Source organism: Lutra lutra, chromosome 12 (genome assembly GCF_902655055.1).
Source record: "Lutra lutra chromosome 12, mLutLut1.2, whole genome shotgun sequence".
NCBI lineage: Eukaryota > Metazoa > Chordata > Mammalia > Carnivora > Mustelidae > Lutra > Lutra lutra.
The window spans coordinates 62,117,861-62,130,352 of NC_062289.1; the positions used below are offsets into that span (position 1 = coordinate 62,117,861).

A 12,492-nucleotide genomic window follows, 5' to 3' on the forward strand; every position below is an offset into this window, starting at 1 on the left:
ATCATAAATGGTAACAACCACTACTGTGAATTGACACTGAAAGCAAAGGACTTGATATAGAAGTAGAGGACTGCTCCGTATCATAAACTACTTTTCAAACCAATACATGTTTTTTTGATTCATACCATCAATTCTAGTTTTATTTAAAATGAAGGGGACAAGCATAAGTATACATAAAATTAAGAGTTACAGTTCCTTCTTACACATACCTGTAAAGCAGAGCTATTAGAAAAAACAAACAAAACACTTTATTTCCTTTCTCTTGTTCATTTCTTGGTAAAAATATTAATATACAGTCAGTATTCATTTGAAGATAGAATAGGAAAAGGACAAAGCACATATATAAAATACCCCTAAACATGAGGAATGATCTTTATATTATTCTAAAGTTCTCTATACATTTTTTACACATTACTTTTTTTTAGCCATGTAAGAATTCAAGAAAAGGTATTATTTTTATTTTATATATGGATAAGCTGAACAATGGAGCACTGTATTCGTACATGTTGTATATATGCAAGCATAGACAAAAACTGCTAACAGACCAGCATAAAATACTTAGCTAACCTCAGAGACAAGTGTACAACCAGCTGGTATAGCCAGAGAAGATGGCATTAAATCAAAGACTGCTGTCGGTTTATCAGGAGACAGATGTGAACACGAATACACTATTTATTAATATAATACCCTTTCTTAAAATAATAAAGCCTCTGGCTTTTTAAAAAAATCTGTTCTTCCTTAACCTATTCAAAAAATACTACTGCCTCATTAAAATCAAACTACACAACTGACTTTTAAAATCTATTATATTTAGAAAACATTAGGAAGACCTAAGCATACACAATTTTGTAAAATGTAGAATCTATCGTGGAATTGCTCACTTTGTCCTCTGGCTGTTACCTGAGAAGGCAGGAGCCGTTGTCTGTGGCCTTCCTCGTTTAATAAAGGGTCAGGATGATGACCCCAGGCACCACACCACATTGCCATGTATTTTAATAATTAGTATATGGAACCCACCAAAAATATCATTAGTGGTAAAAACCTCAACATTATCCTTCAGGATCTGTTTGAAAAGGTTGAAAGAGGCGTAACACTTGCAGAAGTTTATCAACAAATGTTTACTTCACTGAATATGACTGTTCGGATATATTACAACAAACACCACTTGAAGACAGAAAGCAGACAAAAAGCAAAGCTAAAATCCTAAAACCAGTGAAGCACATTTACCTTGCAAAGGGGCAATGTGCATCACTAACCAGCATTTGTTTCCTGTAAGAAGTCTTTCCCTTTTTGTTTAAGACAAGGCTATCCTCAATTGGCAATTTAGTATGATCTATCCATATTTGACTTGTAGACTAATACACTGTACTTTAGCAAATATAAACCAAGGCAAATTAGAAAGGTTTGAAACCAATAATGGACGGGTCCTGGTACCCTGAACACAGGTTTAATGCAGACAGACACTGGGGAAAAAAAAAAAGTCCCTCTACCTCCTCTCCATTTAAAGGTTACAGGACAGAGTAATACTGAATTAGGACACAGGCACAAGTTATGCAAATCTGATTTAATATGTAGTACCACCTACATCCTGCTTTCAGCATAATTTAACACATTCAAGAAGGCTACTCATATCAATTCAAATACCTATCTATACAAATGGTTTTCAAACTGTTTTTTAAAATTGTAACCATCCCCTTAAAATGATTACACCTCACACAGAGATCATACGTAGCATATAAAATAGATAAAGCAGAGAGCGGGCTGGTTGAAAGTAAAGACTGGTAGCTTGGAGTCCTTCCAACCACCTCTCAGAGACCTCTCAGAAATCCAATGAGCATAGCTTGAAAACCACTGAAATAATGTGATTTTATTATATCAGCAATTAATTATAACAACTATTTAAAGTTTAAGTTAAATAAGTCAAACACTGAATGGAATGTTGGGATCTGAAGAAGGCTAGCACTCAAATGAGCAGTTAAGTTCATCAAACAATATGTTTTAAATTAAAATACCCATTAAGAAGTTAAAGGGACAAGGTCAGGTTTGTACATCATCATACTATTTATTGAAGTAGAAAGAACTTGAAAAATTTTACTTCAAAACTTCAGTCTAGTAAACTGAAATCACGGATAATAAAATGTTGCTCCTTATTTTTATTTCCTAAGTCAAGATTTGCCCCCAATTATAAATTAGGGTAGTTACACTGAATTTCATGAAAATTAAACAGTATTCATCATGGGCTTTACAGAAACCAATTTCTTTACAAAGTTTTGACCAAATGTACCTGACTATGCCATTAAGGAGAATTTTCCTTCAAAGATATTTTTAGGGAAAATTTTTGTTTGTTTTCTTTTTAAAATTGGGGAAACTGTAAAACATCAAAGAAATGCAAATATATAGTAAAAATTGCTTATTCAGAGTTAGTTCTAACTGCTCGTATCAAACTTCTCTTTAGGAAAATGTATTCAGTACAATTGATAACACACAATTTATTTTTTCATGGTAACAGATTTTTCAAATTGAGTTTTTAAAAAGTACATTTAACTACAAAAGTAAGATTAAATACTTATAAATCTATTTACCCTGAAATGATTAAGAATATAAAATGTCGATGCCCATGTCAACAGTACATTATACATTACACGCATTATTTCAAGTTCATCTTCTTTCCAGTAATAATGTAGATAAAACCACAATATTTATTGCTTGTATCAAGTGCAGGTTAAAATCCAGAGAGCCTCCAAAAACAAATCCTTGTGGTAAAGGATTTCTCGGTCTGGTCAGGTGAAATAGTACGCTTAACGTGTATGAATTCAGTTGCAAAATGTACCAGTTTTCAACAAGCATTCAAGTCTTTATTTCAGATAGCCGTTTACAGTTTGGGGACAATGCCCTGAGATGCTGGGCTGGGGACTGAATAGATCACTTGTCTGGTTGGTGTCTATTCTTACCGCACTGTTTCCGGGGTGCGAGGAGCGTGCTAACAGACAGACCCTTGTGACTAATGCAACACTGTCAGCTACTAGCGCAGCAGCTCGCTGGGCAGAACAGCTTGTTTATAGGACATTCTGCTGAAACAACAGTGTCCAGCCAACAAAAGCACCCACCAAAATGAATGACACAAACCCCATCTTAGTGAGAATAGGTTGCCAATATAACCACCTTTTCCTTTTTCGTTCAGTCTCATTTAGCCTCTGTTTCATCTGCTGCACCTTCTGGGCCGTGTTAGCTTTTCTGTCTTCATCGAATTCGTTTCCGTAGAACACTAGGAAAAAATTAAAACAAATAAAAGTGCATGGCAGGACTTATTATTCTAATACAGAGGACCGAAGCCCAAACACCCGCCTCCTCCCCAAGCCCCATATTTTTAAATACTGGAATAAAACAAGAGTGGGGGGATTTTCAATATTCTAAGTGGTCCAGAGATGTACTCTGATCATTCAGCAACAACTTCTGGTACAACATTCTATTAATAAATACTTCAGCAGGACTTGAAAACAAGCACGTTGGTTTCTTTGTTGAGATGGGAGCTGGTGGTTGTCAGCTTGCTTCCTTGCTAATCGGCTGGAAGAGGTGAGGGACAGGAGTCCCTGATAGCCGAGCCCCTTTCGTGTTTACATGTGATTTGTCTCAAAGGCCACTGGTAAAAGTTATCTACTAATACTTCTGTCAGATTCTACTGTGGAACGCCTATTGCTCTGACTGTCCACACTTACTTCTGGCTTCCATTTTCCTATTCAATACAAAATGTTTGTTCTAATGGAAGCTCACCGACTCCCAAGACACAGCGGTCCTAGACACAGTAAAGAAGAATGGCCAATGACAACATGTACATTACTATTTCCTCCCTTTAAAAAAAATTTCACAAAACCCACCTACTCTTCTCACTTATTGCCTCCAGTATAGCAAAAACCCAACTTGTGCCTCTGATTTAACCATTATCACCACAGCAATTTTTCTAAAGTACAGCTCTCTGGTTTTGTAGCTTGTATTAAAAATCTTGAATGCCTTTCCAGTATACTACATTAAGAGCCAACTTTCCTTCCAGCCAGAATGTTTCACCTGAATCTAGTAATGAGAAGCAATCAGAGGAATCCAGATTGTGAGTGTTCTAAAAGGCAACTGGTATAGCAGCTGCAAAAATGTCAAGGTCAAGGTAAGGAAAAATAAGAAAGAGGTGACAATTTCAGATTAACGGAGACTAAAGAATCACATCTACCAAATACAATGCATTATCCTTGACTAGATCTTGGATTATTTCTTTAAATAGCTAAAGAGATTGGGATCACGAAAATATTCTGAATTAGATTATGGTGATGGGCTCGTAACTGTAAATATAGTAAATCCACTGACGCATATGCTTTAAATGAGTGAACTTTATAGTACATAAATTATATCTCAAGTAAAGTCATTTTTTTAAAAGTTTTTTTAATTTATTTACTTGACAGACAAAGATCACAAGTAGGCAGAGAGCAGGCAGAGAGAGGAGGAGAAAGCAGGCTCCCTGCTGAGCAGAGAGCCCGATGCGGGGCTCGATCCCAGATCATGACCCGAGCTGAAGGCAGAGGCTTTAACCCACTGAGCCACCCAGGTGCCTCTGAAGTCATTTTTTTAAAAAGCTATAACGCAGATTTCTTACACAACCAAAGAAATTTGAATACAGACTATACCTTAGGTAATTTTATCAATGTTCAACTTCTTTTACTGGAACCTTCAGACATGGCTGGTGGAAATGTACAATGATGCAGCCGCTATGTAAAACTGGCACGTCCTCAAAATGTGAAATGCAGGGTTCCCTTAACTCCCAGCAAATGCGCTCATAGGTACATACTCAGAGAAACTGAAGACATATGTTCACACAAAACCATCCAGAGTTCTCCTGCTGTGCACAACTTCGTTCTTGCCCAAATGATTTTCTGCTTTCTCCAAATCTGTTACCCTCAACTAGAAATCTCTCTGGTCCTCTCACTTCAATTCTGTCCTTCAATTTCTCCCTCTACTCAACCCCTGCAGCCCCTCTGTTCTTATCTTTAATATCTTATCATTTAATTTACAGTAATACTTTATGTTGCTAATCTGGGTTCTTATTTTACCCCCTAAATATGTCTGCAACTCAGGACTGTGATTTCCAACCTCTTCTTCACTTTACCTATCATATACCCAGGTGTCTTTGGCTGTCTGAACTCTCTTGAATATTTGCTAAAAAATTATTACTCAGAATTCACTCTTTGCAATTAAAATTCACTACTAGCAAATACATGTGTACCCATCAGTGAAAAAATTTTAAATTGTATTCAAGTGCAGGCAAAGCATATATAAAATACGTAAAAGAATACAGAGCTCCCATCCAAGGGGCCAGCCTTCCACGGGTCCTTATATTTGCTTCTGTCAGGAGCCTGAGAACACGAAACAACCAGGTTCCAATTTAGATGGAATCTTTAACAGATTATTTCATTTAAAATTTTCATTGCAATATAGAAGATAATTACAATTTTTATTCAGTGTTGATATTTTACCACGTAAACCCAGTGAGTTCACTGAGTGTTATATGATTTTACATAATTAGTGCTTTACATGTTATATAGCAGTTTAAGAGGATTTTTTGAGGATTTTTATGTTTAGAGAGATGGGTTATGGTTGTGTTTGGACTGAGAACACAGTTTTTCCCATTTGAAATCATTAATGGAATAGAGGCTCCTGCTTTCCGAAAATGGACTGTACATATGTTTTCAGGATGGGAAAGAAAACAAATACCAAAAGATGTCATCACTCAGTTTAAGAAAGCAATTCCAAAGAAGTAAAAACTGGTCTCAATTTGTGATACAATAAAATCTTTATTTACCTAGTTGGGCCCAAGGAAATTACCTCTATGTAATAACCTGCCCAGGTTTCCTACAGTCAAGAATTCTAAAGCATAAATTGGCAGGGGAGGACTCCTGGGGACTCCTGCCTACGGAAGACCACGTGGAATTCCTCACAGCAGGCTGTAGCTGACCCATGTTTCAACAGACATGCTTCACACTCTGCAAGCACACAGAAGGGATCCAAATAACTGACTTCTCATTTATCCAAACTGTTCTCCACTCAGTGATCTGGGTTTAGGGACTGCACTGTAATTGAGAACGCTGGCTTTTAAACTTTGATGGTAAACCTTAACAGCTAGAATATCTTACCATCACAACAAAGTAACTGCACACACGGACACATTTATACATATACACAATATACATGTCAATATGTAGAATTCATATATTATGTCTACATATATAAAAGTTAAAATAGTTACTATGTGTGATACTCTGATCTGTTTTATTCTCTAATTTAAATGCTAATTTTATTTTATTGTATTCTGTTATTTTAAAAATGCCTTTTTCATAACTTACTAAACTGATTCATGACCATGGGAATGTGACCTTCAATATGAAAAAACTGACTTGAAGGATATTTAATAATGAAAGAAAATAAAATATTGTGTCCTACTCCCTTGAAACTGAAATTCTTTCAGTAAGATTTCGATTTATTAGCTTCCCTAATGCAAAGCTATACATCAGTATTATAAATTTATTAGGACTGAACAATACAGCATTTCACAGCAATCTTACTTTATGCTCTTTCTACGACCTACTCCCTCAATTAGTTCTCTCTGCTTACAATCCCTAGTTTCCTACAGGGACTTTGTCTCTGCTTTCAAGCATGATTGGTCTCCTCTCTTCTAGGGGCAGACAGCAAACAATACATACACATACCACCTCCTCACCCCTCAGGATACCACCTCTGCAATCACTATTTAACACCTGAGTGGTTTTCTTGATCTCCTCAAAACTGTGAAATTGGACAAATGCGTGGTTTACCTTGTTGGGGTCTGTGTCCTTAAAGATTAAAACTCAACACCTCTGAAATACTAAGAACACCAATTCAATCATCAAGCCTACTTTCCATTTAATTCTGCCCATTACCGAAACAAAACAACATTAGGAACCTGAGAATCTTATTGCTGAAAAAAGATATGGTAATTTAAAACATGATTTCTTGATTTCAAAGCTTATACTTAAGGTGAAAGAAGGAATAAGCAATTAATGGTTTAACTTGTAGTCTAAAACCACTAGAGCCATAAGGAGTAACACTGCTAGTCATAATAAACTCTTCAGTGTAATACAGAATAACATATACACTATGTATTTAGTGTAATGTTACCTTTCATAAGATTTCAAGTATTTTTTAAAAAAGATTTATTTATTTATTGTCAGAGAGAGAAAGTGAGAGAGGGTGGGAGAGAGCACACAGCAGAGGGAGCAGCAGGCAAAGGGGAGGACAGGGAGCCTGATGCAGGGGTGTTCATCATGTTCTCATCCTAATGGACTGAGCCACCCAGGCAATTTTTTATATTGGGGAAACATAGAAGTGAAGCTACTATAATATAGAGGAGACCTCAACGATTCTCATGGTGCCCCAATATCCCAGTGTAACAAACAGACTAAAACATACAATGTACCACTTAAATAAAAAGCATTTTGACAGAGAGAAATATCAAGAGGGGCCGTGAACATGCTCATTCACTCATACCTCCGGATACCAGCTTCCTACTGGGTGGGAGATAACCAGAGCCTTAGAAATGTAAAGGTTTCAATTTATTTTATTTTTTTAAAGATTTTATTTATTTATTTGACAGGCAGAGATCACAAGTAGGCAGAGGCAGACACAGAGAGAGAGAGGTGGAAGCAGGCTCCCTGCTGAGCAGAGAGCCCGACACGGGGCTTGATCCCAGGGGATCATGACCTGAACCGAAGGCAGAGGCTTTAACCCACTGAGCCACCCAGGCGCCCCTAAAGGTTTCAATTTAAAAACTTAAAATGTTTGGGGACACCTGGGTGGCTCAGTGGGTTAAGCCGCTGCCTTCGGCTCAGGTCATGATCCCAGCGTCCTGGGATCGAGTCCACATCGGGCTCCTTGTTCTGTGGGGAGCCTGCTTCTCCCTCTGCCTCTGCCTGCCACTCTGTCTGCCTGTGCTCGCTCCTCTCTCTCTCTCTCTCTGACAAATAAATAAATAAATCTTTAAAAACTTAAAAATGTTCACATTTATATGGATTCAAAACTCAAAAAGTATAAAAAGGCAATGTTTTTTTGAAAAGACTTCTCCCCTCCCAATAATGTAATGAAGTTTAAACACTCATTTAAATTTTGGTAATTTCATTAAAGGCGCATTACCCATACATGGCAACTACAGCATGAACACTAATACTTGTATAAATGGCAGGTATACATACCACTTATTTTCTGTTTCGTACTCTACATTTTAGCATCTATTATGTTAACTTTAGCCACTCAAAACAGTATTGAGTTAAAACCATTTTCCAACTGGTTTCTGCCTATAAGCACTGGCTTCTTAAAAGGGTTGAAAGCTCTTGAGATCAATGATGTCATCATACTACTTAATATCCTTAGGTAATAATAAATGAAAAGCTACATTAAATTCAATAAACCAAAGGGCCTGTATTAGTTCATATCCACTGAACTTATTAAAATAAGACAGTCTCATCTTTTAAGCATGTTATTGCCATAAGCTTACCTCTCGCTGTTCTCCTCCGCAGTATCCTGCATTTTAGAGGATAGTCTGTGTATCTGTCACCTGTCAGTTTTTCTTCTTCTAGGCCTATCCTATTACCATTGTATTTTTCAGTCATTATTTTGGTTGGTGAATGATCAAAAGCAGGACATAAGTCTTCCTTAGAAAGTTTCTTTCCAACCGTTTCTAGGTAGGGAAGAGAAGTGAAAAACAAATGCAAACACTAAAAGTTTACTTTTCTTTAAATAAAAAGGATATACAAATTGAAATTATATATTCAACCTTAAGAGAACCCTGTGATGCTAACAGAAGAATGAAAAAGGTATCTTACCAAAACCTCTTCTAGATGTGCCTATTTTAAATTTAAAATGTAAAAATAATAAAGTATTTAATATTTATGTATAACACTAGGCAGTTGAATATAATAATCTTAATGAAATTAAAGCGGACTTTAACCTATTGAGACAAACTATACTAGGACCTCACAAAAATATTAGTCATAGTTAGTGAGATTTTAGCCAGCGCCAGATTCTGCCGGACTCGTAACCCACAGGTATGTTAACACTGGAAACAGTGACCAAGATGCCCTTGAATGTGATCTAGCATCTCCTTGTTCCTTGCCAGTCTGGTCTAACAGAGGAACAACCGTGAGATCTCCAGGCAGTTCTCGGACACCAGAGGACCGTAATTTGTTTTCTTCCAGCTATGCTAGTAGCTCCAGGTAAGTCAGCCCGCCACCAGGTTAGACAAAACTCTGAAAGCATGCCTAGACTTGAGGCGGCAGGATTTAGACCAAGATCAAGAGAAATTCCATTTCCTTCCTCTAGGAAACAGGCTGTCATCACCTACCTTGACAGCCTATTGTGACTAATGACATAACATGTCTAGCATCACGTCTGGCAAATGTTAGGTTCTTTTGCCCTCACTGCACCATCCCTAGGGAGAGAGGAAGAGGTGCAAAGTATATCTGGGCCCCTGAAAGCTGAAGGCAGTCACAAAGTGCTAGCCAGGGAGTGAGAAGACAAGTACACCCTCGGCATGAGGGACCTGTAGCTCCTCAAGTCCTTCAAGGGCTGCAAACACAACCATGCATCTCCAAGCCAGGGACAAGAGTAGGAGTGGTGGCAGTAAGAGCCAACAGTTTTGATTATCTAGGACTCTGACACAGGTCAAAATGACCTCGTGGGGACAGGGGTGGTCCCTCTTTGAAGATCTTACCACAGAAGCAAGGAGCCTGGAACCTAATAAATAATAGACTCTATAACTTCTTGCCTGAGGATTTTAAAAACTTTGAACACAGATGTAACAATGCAACTCACACTTGTCTGGAACTTAATGGAACACTCTTTCCCTGGAGCTGCTTTGGTACAAAATGGCATTGTTAAAAACAACGCTTGTGTACTGAGATCATTTAAAAAAAAAATCTTTGGAAAACTCATGGGTACACTGATAAATTAGTTTCTACTTATTTCATCTTCCTACAATAGAGGAATTAAAGAAAAAGGCATTTTTACCACACTCCACCTTCCCCATATGTAGCTATTTAATTAAGATGCATAATTAACGTATCTTTTTAATAGTAGTTGATTGACAAAAAATTTCAAGAATGCAAAATTCTGTAATTTGCTACATTTGGAGGGCAGTGAGTAGGAAAGTTTGGTCAATGTGACTAGAAGATGAAGAATATGTAGAGCCTGACTCTGAGAGCTAAGGCCAGAAAGGAAGTGGACCTTGAGGAAAGACGTCTCTGAACTGATTTTAAGAATCACTGGGATGGAACCCACCACTCCTGAGCAAGGACCTAAGAGGCTGCAAACCATACCCAGAAAGAGTGTCTTGCCAATACTTGAGAAATTGCTATAACCGAACCTAAGAGTAAGAGGCTTTCACTTCAGAGGACTATGTCAGTTTTCTTTCTTCCCATTTAACATTTCTGTTACTCAGTCCAGACAGCATTTTGTATACTGAAGATGCACGTGGGGCAACTTGTCAAGCACTGACTACAGCCACACTGACCTAATGCTGCAGCTGCACTGGCTTTTAATCCTCAGAAGAACCTTAGGAGATAGGTGCTACTACTGTTACTATCATCATCCCCTTTCTATGGAGGAGCTGGGGTGAGAGAACAGAAGTGACTTGCCCGGGCTAGTCAGCTAATGAACAGAAAGGACAAAATTTTAATGCTATCATCTCTTATGGTTATTTGTATCTCTGAAAAACTTATCAATTTCCGATACAAGATAGTTTAAGAAAGTACCCAATAAAAATTGCTCAGCTGTCCAGAATTTAGGCTGTTTGATTTTTTTTTATTCTTCCCTGGGGACCTAGTCATAACAACCTGACCTTAATATTTGGACAAAACTCAACAATGTCAATAAACGAAAGACAATGACAAAACTCAAACCTTACTGGACCACTTTCCAGAATCTGCAACAAATCTGGAATCTGTCAACAAGAAAAGGACTCAACAAAAGGGGCAGGGGGTGGGGTGGAGAGAAGGAGATATTTAATGCTAGTAAATTTAAACAAACAAACAAAAGGCAGCGTCATTTTGCCTTGTCTCCGGGCAGCAAACTCACTCAACTTCGCCTTCCCTGTAACCCGCAAGCAAGCAAGTACTTCGAAGTCGCCTGCCTTGGCTTGTCACTGCTGCCTGGGGAAGCCAAAGAATCAGTACTGCACTCGGCTGCAACTTCATTCATGCTGTCCTCCTGAGGCCTGGAGTACAGGCATCTGGACTGAGAGTTTCTTATCTTCCCAAATCTACACTCACGCTGCACCATACTCCCGCCTGTCACGGGCTGCTATGAGCAACACCCCAAGCGCCACCTGCAACCCCACCCACTTCTCACTGAAGAAAGTCCCTCGAAGGAGCACTTGAAGTGATGTCATTAAACTTGAAACCCACTCTAAGTACTTTGACAGTAGCATGAAATTACCAGCGGCAGATCTTAAAACACCAATTCTGAATTGCCAATAGAGATATGTTACTCTGAGGTTTTCTGGAATCATGGATACTGGGAGTGTGCTAGTAAGTGATACGACCAAGAACTATGATGTCTTTTTATGCCCAACCTTGTGCCAAGAAAGATGTGATGTAAAGGATATATTTATTCTCAGAGACAACCAGAAGTTATCTGTATTTATCCAGGTAGGTCAAGATCATTGGAAATTTCCAAAAATAAATACATGCTGTGTGATTATAAATGCATATGTGTATTAACGGATCAGAAACAACAGCTTTAGAGGTGAATATTAACAGCGCTCCTGTACCCTGGCAGGTTCTAAATCACTTTGTATCTCCATAGGTCAGAAATCGTCACAGAAAAATTAACATAAAACTGTATCCAATAAGGAAAATACCACTCACGTAATATAAAATCCAAATGAAGACTGAAGGTGAAGACAGTTGTCCCCTTTAGGAAAAAGTACCAGAAACAAAGAAACAAGGCTTGGGGGCTGCTGAACACACAGTTCTCTGAAGACATGCAGGTTCCGGAAGCATCAGCACCCACAAGCCCGGCCACAGTGCTCACACCAGAAGAAGCTTCCTTCTTTCATCTTACGAATATTTCTTTCCCCAAAATTCAGAGGTAAAGAAGAGGAGGTAGACATATGGAGAGAAAGAAGAGTCTTTTTATAAATTGGCTATCCTACCCCTGTATGCCAAAAGAGATACTTTTATGAGTCAGTTATATTCATGCAGTTTGAGGCACTGACATTAACTTTGGATCTTATGATTTAGGATTTCAGAGAACTTTACTTCTCTTAGATTTTTATTTTAAGCTAAGGTTCTAGAACAGTATTGTCCAGTGAAATGTAATGGGAGTGGCATATGCAATTTTCAAATGTCTAGTAGTTGTGTTTAAAAAAAGATGAATTTTAACAATATGTTTTATTTAACTCAATATAAATATTGCCATTTGAAC

At 37.9% G+C, this 12,492-nt stretch overlaps 1 protein-coding gene across 1 annotated transcript in view; it reads right to left on the reverse strand.

The window, feature by feature from the left end:
* Window positions 1–12,492, reverse strand: part of PTPN2 (protein tyrosine phosphatase non-receptor type 2) — an 81,947-nt gene that overhangs the window by 4,834 nt on the left and 64,621 nt on the right. Inside the window, 4 exon segments of the mRNA XM_047697034.1 lie at window positions 3,163–3,242; window positions 3,244–3,265; window positions 8,567–8,612; window positions 8,615–8,735. Coding sequence (XP_047552990.1) covers window positions 3,163–3,242; window positions 3,244–3,265; window positions 8,567–8,612; window positions 8,615–8,735 — 269 coding nt within the window.